The 19472-nt window shown below is 46.7% G+C and overlaps 1 protein-coding gene across 1 annotated transcript in view; it reads right to left on the minus strand.

The window, feature by feature from the left end:
- Nucleotides 1-19472, minus strand: part of bmp1a (bone morphogenetic protein 1a) — a 41180-nt gene that overhangs the window by 15869 nt on the left and 5839 nt on the right. Inside the window, exons 2-6 of the mRNA XM_012830432.3 lie at nucleotides 11536-11649; nucleotides 9221-9355; nucleotides 7672-7789; nucleotides 5981-6159; nucleotides 4871-4976 (exon numbers count right to left, since the gene is read on the minus strand). Coding sequence (XP_012685886.2) covers nucleotides 4871-4976; nucleotides 5981-6159; nucleotides 7672-7789; nucleotides 9221-9355; nucleotides 11536-11649 — 652 coding nt within the window. The remainder of the gene's footprint in view (nucleotides 1-4870; nucleotides 4977-5980; nucleotides 6160-7671; nucleotides 7790-9220; nucleotides 9356-11535; nucleotides 11650-19472) is intronic.

Genomic DNA, 19472 nt, shown 5'->3' on the forward strand with positions numbered 1-19472 from the left:
AGGGAGAAAACGTGAGCCGGATCACAAACATCACAGCGACTCGAGAGACTGAAAAAAGAAACAACAAAGGCAGCCTTGTGCTGATGAAGAGATCTGAAAACATAAAACATGCAACCATTTTCTCACACAAAAAATAAACTAATAAAATGAAATAAATCAAATGGTTTCATTCTATTGGCAAGTCCCTCAGACAATCTCACACCCAAGAGCGAGTGGGAGCCAGAAGACTTGGATCAGGCAATTCAAAAACAGACAGTCAGAAAAGGACATTCTCAAATTTTGGGAGAGGCAGTCTAAAGCAGACGGCACTTATTTTATCCAAGCCAATCTCCACTCGATCTTCTTTTATTTCTTTCATTGCATTCAGCAAAGGCAGTCTGAGAACAAATAGTGAGAAAGGCCGATCTACACAGAAGTCAGCCGGCCTGTGCAGATTCAACTTCGTCCTCATAGTGCAGAGAAGAGAAGAGAAGAGTTTCCCTCTGCTTCCACAGACCTCACTGCCACGATTGCACTGCAGTTTATTTAGGAGACTGTCCAGACATGAGAGTGCAACAGTGAAGCATGGAGCGGAGGGGTTGGGAAGGAATGAAGGGCTCTCTTTTTTTCACTGAGAGGCAGCAAGAGAGAGAAAGAAAGAAAGTGAGTTGAAAAATGAGGACAAACAGAAAGAGAATGAGAGAGAGAGAGAGAGAGAGAGAGAGGAGTGGAGCAAGAGAGAGCCAAAGAACAGCTGGTTCTCATATTAGAGCTGTGTAGTAATGATCCTGGTCTGGCTGTCTTTCTCTCTCTCTCTCTCTCTCTCCTTCTCTCCCTTACACTTTACTCCCTTATACTCTCTCTTTCCCCTTCTTGCTCTCGGTCTCTCTACCACTCTCTCTTCTTCTCCTTCTTCTTCTTGTCTCTGTCTGTCTCTGCCTCTTCTTCTTCTTCTTCTCTCTTTGCCTCTTCTTCTTCTTCTCTCTCAGCCTCTGCCTCTCCTCTCTCTGCCTCTTCTTCTTCTTCTTCTCTCTCTGCCTCTTCTCCCCCCCCTCTCTCACACACTGTCTGTCTCCCTCGGTCTCCCTCCGCCTCGCTGCTCACACTTGCGTGTGCCTGAGCTCATGTTGCTGTCACACAGGGGAGCTCTGGCTGCAGGCTGTCAGAGTGGCTTCAAGCCCTGGCCGAGACACACGGAATGGGAATAACAAGGGCCCCGCGTCCCGTCCTTAATGCCCCCCAGTGGAGCCCCGAAGCAGTCAGTCTGATTTAACGGCAACCCCTGGTCTGCTCCGCTGCCGAGACAGTGTGCTTTCCATCTCGGGCTCCAACGTCAGGAACGCTAAAAACTCACAGGGAGGCTAGCTCTTCACTGCTCTCTCTCACTCTCTCGCCTCTTCTGCACCACTCCAAAAGGGTAAGCCCTGACAAGAATGTGTACTCCGAGTGAACCAATGCCCCCATCCCCCCCCCCCCTCCAAAAAAAAGATACAAAAAAAAAAAAAACAAGAGAGAGAGATGAGAGGGGGGAAAAAAGTAGAGAGCATTAAATACCAAAATAGGTCTGCATCGTGTACTGCTGTAATGGTTTCCCACTCCAGTGCAGGCCTCAGAGATTCCCCTTTTGACACCAAAGTACTGCTTTCTGAGGGACAGCCCAGCATCTCCCAGGGATTCCAGCAAAAGTGGCGTGTAATAAGCGGCCTGGCCCGAGATCGAGGTCAGCTGGCACTAAAAGTGGCCTCCTGAAACGGACGAAACACTCCGCCGCCTCGCTTGGGTAAGAGTGAGGATACGGTTCTGTCATAACATTTGTTCCCCGACACATTCCGGAACACAGAGCAGAAGTTTTGTCTGAGCCACTATGTTTGTCTCCCATTTACAGAGCCAGGGCTGTGTACGAACACCAGATTAGAGTTAGAGAACCGTGAGGAGCAATTCCCTGGATTTGACAAAAAGTGTGCGGGATTAGAGTAGCGGACTCTACCATTAAGGAGTTTTATTATATGGCAACGACAGTACGACCGTTCTGATTGGCTAATGCGTAGTCATGCCAGCTGCGTATTGCCCTCCTCACCGGTCAGTTCGGATCCGTATTGCCCTCTGACGACATTTTCAAAATTAACAAAAGCGATCAATCTGAATTTTACTATCCAGACGAAAATGAAAACATGGTCAGGTATGCTGTTGAGGTGAAATGCCTAAAAGTGATACGCCTAATGTTAACATTTGTGTGTTTTGTTTTCATTTGTGGCTTGCACTGAATAGTGGATCATTAATCACAGTCAACAGACACTCGGTGCAGCAACATAAATTGGACAGCCAGATAGGGTTGAGAGTAACTGCTTATCCTCTGTAAAAACATTACACCCTTCTGTGCAACTGGTATGCAGTGCCCGATGCTGTGAACAGACATGAAGGACAGAAAACAGTGGCTTAAAACACTCTTCTCAATCTCTTCACTCAATTACCACAGTTTGCAGGGGTTTGGGTCGAACGATAGCCATCTAATAAGTTGCATACTCAATGTATGCGACCTGGGACCGATTTTTTGCACACTTGCCAAAACAAATTGTTGAAGTGACATGTGGATGTTTAAACACTGATCACAGTTCACTGGCCAGAGATTTTCTCTAAAGGTCGGTTTGGAGGCACACCTGTTTAAACTTCAGTGACGAGCGCCAGTTGACACAATCAATGAAACAACTTCAATGTGGTACCGTCAGCCTTCCCTGCCGCAGCACTGGTCAGTGGAAGGAAGCGTTTTCTTTTTCAGACAGAGGGGGCTGGCCCTGTGAGGCCTGTGCGTGTCCCTCCACGTGACCAGTTTTTTTATGGGGCTTGAAATGACAGTCACCTCGGATCGGAGCCAAATAAAAGGCCCCCGGATCAGGCCAGTAATGATCAAAAGCCTCTTCAAAGAGAGCTCTTCTGCGGCATAATGAGGCAGCTGACGGCATGAAAAGGGCCCCGTTTTTACAACAAGCCGCGCGGCAGAAATAGAGGGCCTGATTACACATACAACAGCAAGTGGGAACAAATGGGGGGGGGGACTGTCGCTTGTTATGGCCTGATCGCATGAACGATGTGCAGGTTTTACTGGCCCGTCGCCATGGTTTCGCAGAAGGCCGAAATGGCCTTGCACCTCTTGCCAATCATGCTGTAGCCGCCAAGTCCTCAACTAACACTCCCGTCCCTGCCCACTCAACAACAATCTGAGCCGCACGTGGAGAAGGACAATGGGTGATTGTGAAAGCTCAGCAAGAATAAGAGAGTGAGTGAGAGAGAGAGAGAGAGAGAGAAAGAAAGAGAGAGAGACAATGGGAATTAAAGAGAAAGGAGGAGAGAAAGAGAGATAAAGAGAGAGAATGGGAATTAAAGAGAAAGGAAGAGAGACAGAGAGAGCGAGAGATGCTCCAATAACACTATCAGCCTCTAGAATCGCTGACGCCACTTCCCAAGGTGACCTCCACCCCCACACCAGCCTACAGCAATCAGAGCAAGCCACAGAGACAGACACTGTACTCAATTTGCGCTTCTTCGACCCAAGCAAGGGCTGAGTAAGCTATATGACAGTTAAGGTTGCAGAATGCCATAAAAAGTGGACATGCGCCTGCTTAAGGGATTTGGGCTGTGCAGAGAGCGAGTGCAAAATGTGCAAGACATTACCGTGGGGCGTTTCCAGTAAACATGTGTGAGTTTACACCCGTAAATCATTCAACAACAGACTTTTCCCAAAGAAAAAACTAAAATCCCCCAAGAAAAACAATAGAAGGGAAAAAAAGCCGGGAATACAATAGGTACTCTGTGCGTCCTGTGCTTTCATACGTTCTCTTTTAAGTACCTCTAAGTACCAAGTATCCCTCTGAGCCGCAATTAGTGATGAAAAACCGACACCTCGACAAAACAAAGGTCATCTGTTGGTTTAGCACCTACAGCCTTTTCCCATTGTGTTCCCAAAAGCCAGGTGAACAAGATCGTTACTGTCTCCATGCTTGGAGAAACATAGAAATATGTGTGTGTGTGTGTGTGTGTGTGTGTGTGTGTGTGTATGTGTGTGTGTGTGTGTGTGTGTGTGTGTGTGTGTGTGTGTGTGTGTGTGCGCGCAACTCTCCCTGCATTGATTTTACAGGTCTCAGATTAACATGCAGCTGGACAGAGAGCCTGGAAGCCACCCAATCTAAATAAATCTCCTTGCTTGCATTGTAGGACTGGAGGAGACCTGTATTTTTGCGGCTGTGATTTGTTTCCCCCCTATTCCTTTCTCTGAATCCTATGGTCCTATAAAACAGACCATTGGAACTATGTTCTTAAAGTTCCTCCAGTGTTCCTTAAAAAAAAATGTAGAGTCCCTGCTGGGCTGTGAGGGCAGGTGGCACGTCCACATAGAGCAACACAGAGCAGAGCACTCAGGCAGAAGACAAGATTCTTTAGCTTCCAGGCACTAAATGCCAGCTAGCTGTTAGTCAGTTAGCTGTAGTGGGAAATAATACAGAAGTGGTTTACAGAAACTACACATTGTTCTATCAAGCAGGAGCAACTTGTAAGGGTGAGATTAGGTGGAAAGAAATGGCCTAATATTCCATGATTCATGGCAGAAAGATTAGTTCATACTTGCTTGTTCTTGTTTTGATACGCTGATATGAAGGCAGGTTGTTAAACTAGGAGTTATGCAGTCCTCAAGTTGCTCTTGGCTTTGAGGCTGAGTAAGGCAGGATGAGAGCTGCTCAGCATGTCCTCAGATGAGATGCTGTGTGTGTGTGTGTGTGTGTGTGTGTGTGTGTGTGTGTGTGTGTGTGTGTGTGTGTGTGTGTGTGTGTGTAGGTTCATGGCCACGTGGCCTTTTTGGGAGCGCTACTCCACGCAGAATGGATCTTGGCGCAGTGCCTACCTGGAGAACGTGTTCCGGGCATAGTGCATGATGCTGTCGAAGTCGTATACCTCCCCAAGGGAATCCACCTCCCCCTGCTCCATCTTCAGGAAGTTGTACTCCTGCCCTGGGAAAGCCAACCACACACAATAAAAACAAACTCTCAGACCGTCTAGTCACCTTCTCACATGGACAAATAAAGGACATGACTTGATGATTCACACATCACTACCACCACCCTCCCACCGGCCTAATTCATTACATAAAAGGTACAGTAAGTAGGTCATGACATGTCTGCTCATGACCAGGGGCGTCATCAGGCAAGAGACGCTGTGCAATCTCATTCCCCTGCTTTTCAGATAGATCCTTAAACTAGCTCAAAGTCATTCAGTGTCATTACCAAGTGACTGCAGATTAGACTGTAAGAACTTCTACTGGGTGACTCATCGATTTTAACATTTTCACTGTGTTACACATCTGCAGCTCTGTGACTGATATCCATCTTTACTCGAGACAGTTGGCATCGCTGGAAGCCCTGGAATTTGATTATGTCATTTAGTTGCAAAATATAATTGGGTTCCGCTGGGACCTGGCTGTGAAATTGCCAGGTAGGTTCCGGCCAAAGCCTGCTCATAAATGATTCACCTGCAGGTAAAGAATACGGAGACACAGAGAGAGAGAGAGAGAGAGAGAGAGAAAGAGAGAGAGTGATAGATAGAGAGAGAGAGAGAAAAAGAGAGTGGGGTGAATAGCAAGTAGATGGACAGACTCGATTCTGAGCAGAAGCTGGCATCCTTCGCGGTGCCTGCCTTTGTACAAAAACTCATTCTCTTTCCACGCAGCTGTCGACCTGGGTGACTTCAGTCTCGCTGCAGATGGCACAGCGATGCCCACCGCTGCCAGGAGCTCAGTGTGAACGACTGCCGTCTTACGCCGCTGCCCGCTTTAATGAGCTAGACAGGGTTTCTGACTCATCCGATCTGACATGCCAGCGACCTATTTGGAAGCTGTGGCGCCACCTTTTGAATGGCAGAGTGTTCTTTTTTACTCGCCGACCGATTGTGTTACTGAACGCGGTGCTCGGTGAATGCCGGAGGCTGAGTGGTGAGTGGCGAGCCGGTGTTGGCTTACCTGGTTGAATGTTGTCCCTGATGATGCTGACGTGCTCGTCACGGTCCGGCCGCGTGTGCTCGTGCCAGAAGCCGATCACGTGACCCAGCTCGTGCACCACGATGCCAAACTTGTCGCAGTTCTTGCCGATGGAGATGGCCTGGGGGCCTCCACCCCGGCGGCCCACATACGAGCAGCACCTGTGGGGAGAGGAGGGGGGGGGGGCATTGAGTGAAGGCCAGGTGAATAGGTATGGATATGGGTATCTATCTAAAGAAATGTTCCCAACAGATTCTGAGTAAATATACAGAGACAGACAGAGGCGACACGGACACATGGAGCACATTTCATAACTCCCCAGTGTCTCCATCTCCATCTGCCAGAGGTAAGAGAGTTCTCTCTGTCTCTCCCTCCCTTACATCAAAAGGTCACTGTGGGAGCTCACTTTAACTGCGCTTACAAAAAAAAAAAAACACACACACATACACATATGTGCACATACACACACGCACGCACACGTGCCAGCGCATACACACAGGCATGCACACACAAGCACATAGACAGATGCCTGCACACAAGTACAGCAACACACACACACACACACACACACACACACACACACACACACCCTGCCTGTGTAAGCCCAACAGGCCGCTCTCTAATTACCGAGAGCCCACAGCCAACGACTCCAGAGACTTGCCTTGAACTTTACACCGGACAGATGGGGGCCTTTGCTGAATATGCATCACAGACAAGGGCCTTAGCGAACGGCTCCTGCCTGCCTGCCCACATGGATAAAGCCCCCCCCCCCGTACCCTGGGAGTCCAAATCATCCCGGCTTAAAATGACAGGGCATGCCGTAGTGGGGGAAAAAAGGGATAGGCTTTCTTTTTCATTTTTTCATGCACATGGTCTTTGCTATTCCCTAGGAGTCCCAATGCGTCCACGAAGGATGTCAGAGTGCACAATGTAATGTGTGTTCTACCACGTACAGATAAATTAGATTAAGAGTGGATTTTTCTTTTATGACATGCTGTTTTCTTTGACTGATTCATTCTGACTGATGTAACCATAATGTGAGTTTATTTTCTTCCGTTGCCTTTCTGAAAAGAAACAAAAGTTTTATATTAAAATATTGGGTGGGTGTGGCAGGGGGTTGCAACGCGAGGGGGTTCTGAGTAAGCCATTGAAGCTTCACTCTCTCTTGGGGGTCTCTTCCTGGCAAAGCAAGAGTCCGAGACACATGTGCTCAACTGCGGAGCTGGGCTGGCTGGGAGCTCTGATCCATGGACCCACATTCTGACTGGAGAACTGAATGGGCCACTCTCCCTCTGGTCTGGCAGGGGGGGGCCACAGTGACTATGACTCAGAGGAGGACGTCCCGGGCCCAGGACGAGCAAGGACTGAAGCGCAGCGGGTGGAAGTGCATGGAAAAGCACTTAGGCGGTAAATCAGGGTGGACTGACAGAGAGAGAGAAAAAAGACGCAATCGCACAAAGAAAAGATGCAACCACACTATCAAAATGTCCAATACGTTGAGTTCTCCTTTTCCGTGCGCGCGCACACACACATCCAGACAGAGAGAGATCACAGAAAAGACGCCTAAACCAAGTCAGTTTTCTTTGAATGCACACACACACACCGATACACACCACAACACAAACATTCACACATATAGACAAAAACACAGACACATAAGTTGGCCCACTTACCCACACGGCCGGTAGGTGAAGACGATGTAGCTCTCCTCCTGCGTCCTCTCGACGAACGTCACGCAGGTGTGCTTCTCCCAGTGGCGCATGGCCTGCCGGAATATGGCCCGCTGGCTGCCTGAGAGAGGGACACACACACACACACACACACACACAGGCACTGGGATGAGAGATGAACGATGGATACAGATAGCCAAAGCCTTCACAGAACACTCCCAACCATCCTCTCAAGAATACCCCTTTAGCAGAGCGCATCAGCACTGGCGACCTGCTCAGTGAAGGAAAGAAATAAGTAAAAAAGACCGGGCCATATCTGGTAGAAATGTGCTCTTTAAGGGGGATCCATCTCTAGATTTTGAGAGGTGTGAAATGAAATACTGTATGTACTGGGCAGTTATGACTGCTGGTTCGAAAAAAGTATGTGAGGAATTGTTACAGAGTGTAACAACAGAATGGGTCTGTGAGGGAAAATTCTTCATTCAGTTTATTTAGTCATCACTCACTGTGCACCATATTGGTTCAAACTTTTGATGAACAATCAGATGAAGAACCTTGTTAAATTGTGTTCAGAACACAACTTGAACGCTGTTTTTTTTTACCTTCCCAAAGGGGAGTTGGATCTTTTTGGGCAATGTGTCCAAACAATGGTGTACTTTAGAACAGCAGGATTGCTTACACCACATGTGAGCCAAGCCAAGTTCGTTTTGTAAAAGCTCTAAGGTCAAAAACCTGTAAATGTACATCTGATCCTCGATATTGCCCCACATTTGTGACCGCTGGTGCCTTATCTAGCCGCTTGCCTGTTACCAGCACCAGGTGCAAGGCACTTCGAGGGAAGATTCACGGGTTTGTTCAGGGGCCCGCAAGGGCGGGGGAGGTGCAATTCACATTTCATAACTCGGAATTAAAAACAAAAGGATCTCCTCACATTGGGTCACACTTTCTTCGGGTGATACAGACCGACAAAAGGGACCATTCAAGGGGAGATTAGCACTCATGACCGGCTTGCAGTTTATCATTTTTTATCGAGTCATGGTTGATGAAGAAATAAGAAGAGTCTGAAGAAAAGAAGAGAAGAAAAACCCCATGCTTTGAGGGCATGACAGCACATGCTGGATCATGGCTTCTAAAAGGGCTTTTTAATCTCCTTTTTCTCAAGTGGAGACCCATCTGCCTCCCTTCTGTTATGGTGGGGCTAGCAGTTCCTTTGCTTTTGTGCATGTTCAGAAATCCTTGAATGCTTGGCAAGAATTCTTCCTCATGATGCTATGGGTCAAGGCCCAAGTAATTGAAGGAACTTATTCACTCGGCTCAGATTAGGATCAGAAGCACTCACAAACGCACATGTAACCATAGCCCGCATGAGCACGCACACACGCATAGGCAGATTTAGCAAGAAATGTTCATCAGGATTCACACACACACTGTAGCTTATACTTAAACAAGCTTGACCAGTCAAGACTCTCTGTCTCTTACACACACACACACACACACACACACAGGGCATAGCTGACATCCCTTTAAGTTCAGGGACAGCACTGGTTCTTACCACTGAAGTTGCCACTGATCACGTATGGAATGACGCCCTCTGGCCACACCCTCTCAGGCCGGGAGGTCGCCGCCCTTTTCCTGCGGCGAGAGCCCGGTGGGTCTGGCACCACTCTGGTCTCATTGGCAGGAGAACCTGTCATTCACATCACAAAACAAACAAGGCCACAGGTCAGATGTGTCCCAGTACATCTGCCACTGAAGTGAGTCCCGATGAAAGTGCAATGAAACTATAAGAAAGGTCTTAGCCCTGCTGAAGGAGCTTTGAAAAAAACGCTTAACTCCAGTGCGGGCATACATCTGCACAGATCACTTACACATACAAGAAACAGATCAGATTTAGTGGCTTCTCTGAGAAGATGGCATTGCCAGGTTGAGATCTAGCTATTAAGGGCATAGAGCAAGTTGGCTAGAAAATGTGGGTTTTATATATATTTTTTTGTAAACCTCTCTTCCGCATATGCAGCTGTTTCCCTTGGCTGACTTTGCCACACCCATGACTGGGGTCATCAGTGGTTTTGTACTTTTTCAGAACATTTCATTTGACTTTCCCCCGATCGCTCGGCTATAACTCCAGAGGATTCCTGCTGGGCTTTGTAGACCAGGTGGTGGCTTGGAGAACACTGGGGAAAAAAATGTCCGGGAACACATCTGATGGAATAATACATACATGCGTATGTTCTTACAATTTACCATCTTGAATAAATAAATAAATCTGGTCTGTGTTCATCATGGCTCTGATAAGGGGGGAAGCTAATGATTTCTTCTCTGTTTCGTGTTTTTCAAAAGAGAAACAACTCTCAGGTCAAAGTTCAACATATCTGTGGACGGGCTTTCGATGTGACTCACAGCAAACATGAGGGGCTCAGAAAAAAGTGCTTGAACTTTCACCTCATCGCTCAGCCTCAAAAATAAACTATGTTTTGAATCCAGGACGATTAACTGTCAGCCAGTGTTATTTAGTACTTGAGACGGACACGCTGAAGTGGGAGCGTAGATATTATGCAGAATTACTTACATAACGGTACTTAAACTTCAACAGAAGTAGGAAGAGGTACAAGTATGAGGTTTTTGCTTGTTTTGGGGCTGGAATAGCAGCTGCCGAGTTGTTGGTTTGTGCCTCAGCCAGCCGACACATGCAGGGAATGAGGGAGGAATTCTTCCCTGGCAGCAGTGAACATACTAACGGCCTTGCACTAGCTGTGATGGACAAGATCATGAAAATAAAATATGTCTTTGCATGACAAGGCCCCTCTTGAGAGCTAAAAATATTTTATTTGAGGAAGTAAAAACAATTACACTAATATGCTAATGCTTTGTTAACTTTTTAAAATATGGAAACCCCAAAATACTTTCTCAAACCACTGTACATCATGTGCCTTGGGAAAATGTTGAAGAATTTGTTTTGCTTTTCATAAAGGAACTTGAGGCGCTCTATCTCTGTTCAGGATCACTGCGGTGTCTTATTGAGTGTAGGGGAGATCAAGCCATATGCGCGAGGTCAGGACTGGGACTGCAGCAAGCAGCTGCTCTGACCAGCCTATAGCGCAGCAACGAGCATGCAGCGCATGCAGGGAAGGGTTCCCACGCTGTGTTCAAACAAACACTCGTGCAGCGGGGTTCGAGTCTGCGATCCCAAAGGCATCGGAATTCCACAGGCCACCGAAAACAGTCAGTTTGGAAATTCGGTTTGGTGAGAATATCATCACACAATGGTACCTGTACAGGAATGGATTCAATGAACCATCATGTTGTATATGCAGCATGGTTACACTTGTTGTGGTTCTGGTCTAACATAAATCTTAATAATACTTCTAGTAAAAAATTGATTTTGATCCATTTTGATTTAAGTCTTTGCCTTTTAACAATTATATTTCTAGTTTTTAAACCTCCTTTTAATGATGTTGCACCACTCAAAATAAACAAAGCATACATACAACTATTTGAGCATACATACAACTAGTGCAAATCTAAATCTCAGGATTGTTAGTATTTTGTGTATTTAACAATGTATTTAACAATTAACAAAACACATTTAAAACACATTTTTAAAGTATTATAGTCTTGAACATTCATTTCAGAGGCGTGGTAATTTTGACACAACAAATGTAACAATGCTAATTTCTTTGAAAAAAACTTTAGGAATCTAACAATTACATTGATCCACTCAAGTACATAGGATGGAGGACGTCATGAATCCCTGTGAGTTTGAGATGAAAGAAAATATTTGTATTTTGACCAGTACACAGCATGAGGGTTAAGTTAAGCTATTGTTGGTTTCCATAGATGAGAAGCAGTGGTAGAAGAATCTGGTACCTGAGTCAGTGTGGTTGAAGGTTTGCACCGTCCTATGGGCCAAGTCCACTATCCGGACCACCTTAAAACTCTTCATGTCCTCCTCATCCAGGGCAATATCCCCCAGGTAGGCAACTAGAGAGAGGGAAAGAAAGGAAGGGGGATGGTTAAGATATCAAAACTGGTGGCTTTTGTCAGATAGGAATTGCAGTGCTTTGTTTTTTTCCTCCTTTGCATGGATTGAAAAGAGAGGTCTGTGTTCATTACATCACACCAGCACAGAAACAGATGTTTGTCATCTGCAATCTGAAATAGATTTAGGCGTAGGCGAAATAAAAAAAAAAGTACATTTTTAATAAGTTGTTCCCTCAAGACTACAACGCGAACAAAAGCTGTGTTAAATTCTCACAAGATGTCATTTTCATTCAAGACCATCGACTGAAGCCTTCACGTGTGAGACAATGGAGAGAGACCACACAGCTGGCCACTGAGGTCACGTGGCGGCTGAATCCAAAAACCTCAAACCCGGTTCTTGAAAGGGTCTTCAGTGGTCAGTGTCAGCCGTGGAACAAATCTCTCCTGGTCTGCTTTCGAGGACCAAAACCAATCATTTCCACAATTTTCAGTTTGTCTCTGCTGACTGGAGTCTCCCCCATAGCCTCCCATCAGCTCTGCTGCTAATCCACATTAATCTACCAGGCAGAATATGAAAACATGGCAGGGAAGGTCCAGTGGCCAAATGCTGTTCATCCATTTTTAACGCCTTGTCAATCACACCATATGCAACCAAGTTCATAGTGTGTACCACTTTAATAATTCATCCGCTGACGGAGAGCTCCATAGGCTACTCATTTGGGAACCTGCAGCCGCGGCCACTAACCCACACACATGAAGCGCTGGTTTCTTAGGGTGACCTAAATGGAACGTATGCATATGTATAGAGCCTTTAATTATTTCGTCAGGGACTAATTGCTGCTCGGGAAGTATGGCAGCGCTGCGCTGACTGGCGGCCCAAAGCTCCCAAACGGATATCCTTTGGATCAGTACAACTAATTAGAAGGAGCACACAAAGTTAGCAAAGCAATCAAAGCCTTACAGGTAGGCTGCTTAGAGACAGAGACTGAGAGAGAGAGTGAATGTGTGTGTGTGTGTGTGTGTGTGTGTGTGTGTGTGTGTGTGTGTGTGTGTGTGTGTGTGTGTGTGTGTGTGTGTGTGTGTGTGTGTGTGTGTGTGTGTGTGTGTGTGTGTGTGTTAATGGGCCAAAATAACCTAATTTGTTTGCTCGTTTCATTTCAAAGATCTGAGTGGTTGCAAAATCCTGAATTGAGTAATGGACCTCACAGAACCCTCTGACCGAAATACACACAAGGCAGGCACACACACACACTCCAAAATGGCAGTTATGTGACCTGATTCATAAGAAAGAGGCCTGTCTGTCGAGGAACTCCCCAGTGGGTGCTCAGTATGAACTGAATTCCATTTCATAAAAAGAGGGAATCAGGAGAAGAATAAAAAAAATGTCCACATGGCATTCAATTCAACAGAGGGCATGTGCCACCAGTTAATGAGCTCTTCATTCTGGAAACACTATTTGTTTTGGAGAACGTGGTCATATCGCATAACAGTTCTGTGCTGGTAGAACCCCACAGCCAGACTTAGGCAAACAAAATCCCACTGTTTCAAAGGGGTGGGGGGGGCGATCATTTAGCAAAACTACAGTACAGTGGGGGGCTTTGAATATAGGGCGAGTATTTTAATGAGGCTCCAGGGGGAAGAGATCAATTAAGTCCACAGACACTTTTTTATGGAGGGAAGGGCTTTATGGGCTTTTCCTTCTGAAGCGCCACTATGCCAGCGAGGGGAGCGGGTGCCGCTGGCGCAGACAGCAGAGACAGGCTGCAGTGTTTTACAGGCCCTTAACAGCCAGCAGCACGGGAGCTAGCTAGGGCTGACTTTACTGACACTTGTGTGTTTATGTGTGTGTGCATTTGTGTCTGTTTGTGTGTGTGTGTGTGTGTATGTATGTGTGTGTGTGCATAGAGTGGGGCACAGGGGTGGACTGGATGTCTGAGTGTTATAACGGCCCTTAGAAAAAAAGGGGCAGAGTGTGTAATTGATGGGTGGGGAGGGAGGGAGGGAGGGGGGGAGGGAGGGGGGGTTGTTGTAGACCTAACCAGCCCCCTACTGCCCTGTTCACACATTGCCTGGGGAAGCAAATGTGTTTGAGCAAGACCTGTAGTTTCCTGCGCCGAGGTATGCAGATCCCTGCCACTGTCCATGACTGTGAGAGGGAATCAGAAAGTCAAAAAGGTATGGTACCATCTACACGCCAGAAGAGACTATTCTTTGTATATCTACCTCTCAGCCCAGACAGACCGTATAAAATGGTGCCTCAAAGTTAAGATATCTGGACAGCTCCGCACAAAGTCTATGAATTAAGTCAAGCCGTCTAAATGCGTCAGGCTTGAGATGACGGGGAGACCGGGAGGAGGGCTGACTAATTCTGAATTTAAGTGGTACAGATCACTGCAAGGCACTCATTCTGACTGCTTCTATTCTGAGTATGAGCTTGTTACAAAACAAACAACCTTTGAGCTAGAATGATAAAAGCCTAAGCATGGTGTATATATGTCAGTTTCACCAGACAAAGCCTCACCTTGCCATGCCATGAGTTTGAGCATAGTAGTAAAAAGAAAAACGGAATGTGAAAGATAGAAGTAGACATAGGATTAAAGGGAGGGAGAAAAAGAGATATATAAATCTCACAAAAGGAGAACAAAACTGAGCTCGGGCTAACTGCCTCTTAATTCTGCTCTGGAGAAGACTGATAGCATTCGGTCCCTGCAGCACAGCACAGCGCAGCACATCACAGCACAACACAGCGCAACACAGCGCAGAGCTCCGTAGCTTGCCAGCAGCGGGGGAAGAGAGGTCAGAGAGGGAGTGCGCTGGAGGACGCCGGGGTTAGGCTGCAGCAGACACTAATGACAGCCATGACAAAGGGTGCAGATTTCTCCCTGCAAGACCAGGCACGTGCCAACAACAGGTCACAGAATGCCAAAAAAGAGCTGAGAGGAGAGGGGGGGGGGGGGGGGGGGGGGGGCGCTTTGCATTCCTGTGACACATACCGCATCATTCATGAATCAGGAGGAGCTGTGGAAGGACGCGCCGGCGACAGCCAAGCAGCTGATCCCCTCACATCAGCGCGAGCACCAGATGTCCGGAGGCCTCAATGCACAGCTAATGCTGCGATGTGGGATGCAGGCGCCTGTTGTCACGTTGCACCGGCGCACGTTAGAGCTTCGTCGCAGCCAAGAACGATTGTGAAATCACCTCCAGCTCGTGCTGGGGGAAAACGCAATCGATCGAGGGATTTAGAGCTGCAAGTGCAAGTCATCAAAGAGAGCGGAGAATGGCACTGAAATGTGGTGTTTGAAACACATCACAACAACACAACGGGATCTTGTTTTTCATGCTGGTTTCAAGGGTAACAGTTCTCCTGCACTCTCCATATTGGAGGTGCGCAAAATTATTTGTGATGGTCTTTTCTTGTGCAGCTCAATCTGAATTGAATCCTGGCACCACTAAAACACATGTCCAAGGCGACGAGATGCCCTATTGTAATGCACTCAGGCGACGAGATGCCCCTATTGCCCTGCACTCAGGGGTCTTGGCAAAGGCCTTGTGAAAGCCTGGTCTTTTCACCAACCCTAGTGGAGAGCCAATCATCCACAACCATTTTGGGTGCAAGCCTTAAATCCAGCGTATAATTGTTCCCTGACAACAGCCAAGACTGAGGGGAGGGCAAGGAGACAAACAAGCAGCCCCAGGACCTCCCTGCCCCCGGCTTTCACAGTTGTCCTGGCGATGTAGCAGGTTTTATCTGGAAGTCTCCGAGGGGATCCCGAATAAATCCCCTTGTCTCCCGGCTCCGATTATCCACGGACAACCAATCTCGAGATTCCGCAAAATGGAGCACAGACGTATCAGGGTGAAAGGGAGAAAATGGGAGTGAGTCAGCTCGGGGCAGGACGACAATAAAGCTGACGTGACAATGGGGGTGAACTTATGAACTCCATCAGACAGTCTTCGATACAACAGCGCCACAGCCAAAATAATAGTGTTTTAAAAGATCGAATAAAGGTGGCAAGTGGCAGATGGGAGGCTGGCATTGGCTAGTGGTATGTTTGGTCACTTTCCAGATGCATTCATTACATAACATTTCAACAGCTGCATCTTAGCTCTGGAGGTGAAAATGTGTATAGGGACTGAAGTAAAAATGGAGGAATTTGAGATATTCAAACCACTAATTCCCAAGCATAATGTTTTTTTTATTTTTTTTTATTGTCGAACTCCGAGGTGCCCTTTCGGCAGCCCAAGACGAGGAATAACGGCTATAAACAACTCGATAAACAAGTCTGATAAACAACTGACATGGGATCAGATTTGGCTCATCTGAACTGTGACTAAACTAAACTGTTCTGGGCCAAAACAGCAGAACTGTTTGGGATCAGGACACCGAGTACCCGCGTGTCCTCTCCGAGGGGGGGCCTTCCCTACAGCAGGGATGAGCTCACAATACATCAGCCTGGTCAGATAGGGGACAGGAAGACAGTCCTCTGAAGAGGAATTTGATTGACTGGGCTTTGTGTGTGATACAATTCCCCCCCGGCAAAACCCCATGCCCAGCGGCCCCGGCAGTCACACAGGCCTGTCTGTTTGGATAATCTTAACCGGTCTAATCCTCCATCTCGCCCAACTGCTGCTCATCTTCTGCTATCGCCGACACACGCATGCGAACACACACACACACACACACACACACACACACAAAAAAACACACACACACGCCAACACAGACACACAAACCAACACAGACACAGGCTGTAGTTCTTTCTTTTGCTCACACTCCCCCACACAGACACACACACACACACACACACACAAATATGTACACCATCACACTCCATCCACACAGTGCCTGTCAGATAATGCAGTGAACAAACTGAAATAAAGCCTCATTGTTTCCTTACAGCACCACCAGACCATGGAGGTTTTTGTAACTGAACTCGATGATGACGGTGACATCTGTGTCTTCCCCTCACATATACTATCTACACAAGGAAGACATTCTTCTACACACCATGGTCATGTCTCAACAGCGGAAAGCATGAAGACACACAGAGACACAATTTAGCCTCTGGGTTCAATACCTTCGCCTGGGCTGTAAAGTCTGGAAGTGACAAACAAAAGAACGGCCACACCGCCATCTCCCCTAGTCACCACCGCCACAGCAGCGACATAACGAGGGTCTCAGACGAAGTCTGGATGCTAAACAGGAGAGGTCTAGACAGGTCCGGAGGGTGGGTGCCACCCCTTCTGTCTCTGTCCAGCCCAACCTTGAGACTTATAGATGGGGAGCGGAAAAACACCACAGGGTTCGGACTCCATGTGGCTTGTGTGTGTGTGTGTGTGTGTGTGTGTGTGTGTGTGTGTGTGTGTGTGTGTGTGTGTGTGTGTGTGTGTGTGTGAGAGAGAGTGAGTCTGTTTGAGGGTTGACCACGCATGACAATGAGATGGCCACACCTTTCACTGTTGGGTCATCTCTCTGAGACAGACCTGGAATTTACATTCAAATTGACGGCTGAGTCAGTGTCATTGGCTTGGCACATTACCACCTCTGGCAGTTACAGCTCAAAGCATCACTTCAGCAGTCATAGTCTCCACACAAAAAAAAAGACTGCATACAACGTTTATTTTTCTATAGTAAAAAATGTGACAGGGTGTCAGAAATGATCTTTTTTTTTTTTTTTGCTAATCATGTCACACCCCAGTCACCCTCGGGGCCAAATTAGGTAGAATCTGGTAGGGCTCTGGTGAGACTGGAGTCTTGTTAACGCTCTAGCCCCCCCCCCATCTTGTAAAAACAGCCGCAGCTGTTACTGCTTCAGCAAATGCTTACCTACACATTTCCTAGGACTGCAATTTGAAACTGAGGCAAAGATGACGAAAACATACACATCCATTGGCGTACAGCAGGACCTTTTTCAAAGGTATCTAACATATAATCAAGGGAACGGTTCCGGATTAGCCTCGGGCTAAACCCTGAAAATCAAAGGGGTGATTATTTTCCTATAAGTGGTGGTGTGCCGTGGGGGCAGCGCTGGCCACACTTAGGACCCAGACAAAATAACCGAGAGCAAAAGCGCTGACCACCGTCACAGAGCGGCCTAAAGGATTTGTCTGGTGGAGCCAAGGGACCGGGAGTCCGTCTGTCATTTCACAACCCGAGTTCCTGAGCGTTTCATTCTGACATCTTTGACAGGAACTTCTTGAGATGAAGAGAAAAAAAAACAAAGCCAGAGTTCCCTCGACAACCAATTACATTTATGTGGCTGCACCAAGAACTAAATTCAACAAAACATCACTTTTGAAAAATATTTTGGTCCACTAATTACAGCGGATAAGATGAAGTTGGGTATGTTCTCTCTTGTGGTGTTTAGTTGATGCTAAGTTTTTAATAACTAATGTTTACATATTGAGGATATATTTTATATATATATCTATACACACCAGATTGCAAAATCTAAATGCATTTACATACACATTAAACATATATATAGTTAGATTTCTGCACTTGCACTTCTATTAGTACTTAATTTGCACTTACAGCAGTTACATTCCTGCAGTTTTGTTCTATTTCTTATGTAAAATAGTATTTATTGTTACACTAGGTCTCTATTGCTCGTAGCTTGATTGTTCTCTCCCTTATACGTCGCTTTGGATAAAAACATCTGCTAAATGACTAAATGTAAATGTAATTTTGATTTTGCAATCTGAGCCATTAAAAACAAACCACAGGTCTACCTGAGCTAAATGGAAACATTTGTTTTGGAGGGGAACTAAGGTCAGATGGGTTGCTGTGGTCAGCTTAACTGAAACAGCCCAATTACTCCCTGGACAAAGCACCATTCACACAAATGGATCACACACGCACACACACACACACACACACACACACACACACACACTCTCTTAAATTTAAACCATCATTAACCTTTTTCCAGTACAATTTGAAGAGTTCAGCATTTGTGGCAGAATACAAATTAATCTGTGATATCTTGTGAATAATTCACAAATATCTGGTCTTTAGCTGTTGTTACAAACGCCGCCGACTCGAGTGAGAAAATGAGTCAGAGGGGTTTTTTTGCCACCCGTTTAGCTTTTCATTATTGATGCCTAATTGGCCGTGAGAGGAGGCGTTGAAACGGGCGCTCCCCGGAGCCTTGTGACAAGTCAGCGTTGACAACAAACATGCTGTTCCTGCTAACACGCCAACACAACAAAAACTCCCTTCAACCCGCGCGTGATGGATGGCACGGTCAGGCAAATGAGGTGAACCCTTAACCCTCGGGGTCAAAGTGTGCGCTTTACTCCTGTAGCCTTCCCTGGTCTTTGGGGACAAACACACTAGATAAGAACATTGCTAGCAGGACTAGTGCAATCACATTCTTTGACGTTAGCGTGACGAGCATTCTGCCCCTCAGAGTGATAGAGCATTTGCATTAGGCCTACTGGGCATGAGGACAGACTGTGTGACGGAGAGGCTGAGTGAACTGCCATGATTCCCGAAGATGCTGTGAAGTGTAACAAAAACATCTGAAGTGTCCTTCCAGTAAAACCATGCCTGCGGCACTCCCAGCCCAAAAGCTATGGCAGCCGTCCAACTCCACACCATCAGGCGAGAGAGTACATAGCTTCGGGGCAAGTTTCTCAGTCGCGGGGCTCTGTTCTGTAAATCTAGCGTTCCTTTAGTCACCATCTGCTTTCTTCTCTGCTGCTGACAAATCACCGCACACGTACATATCCGTGGCCTTTAACAGACTCCCACGCACATGCTAAAGACATTGAGGACCTCTTGTTGTTTTAAGGTTCCTGTGGTAACATTAGCTGAACAA

The sequence above is a fragment of the Clupea harengus genome, chromosome 7 (assembly GCF_900700415.2).
Source record: "Clupea harengus chromosome 7, Ch_v2.0.2, whole genome shotgun sequence".
Classification (NCBI taxonomy): domain Eukaryota; kingdom Metazoa; phylum Chordata; class Actinopteri; order Clupeiformes; family Clupeidae; genus Clupea; species Clupea harengus.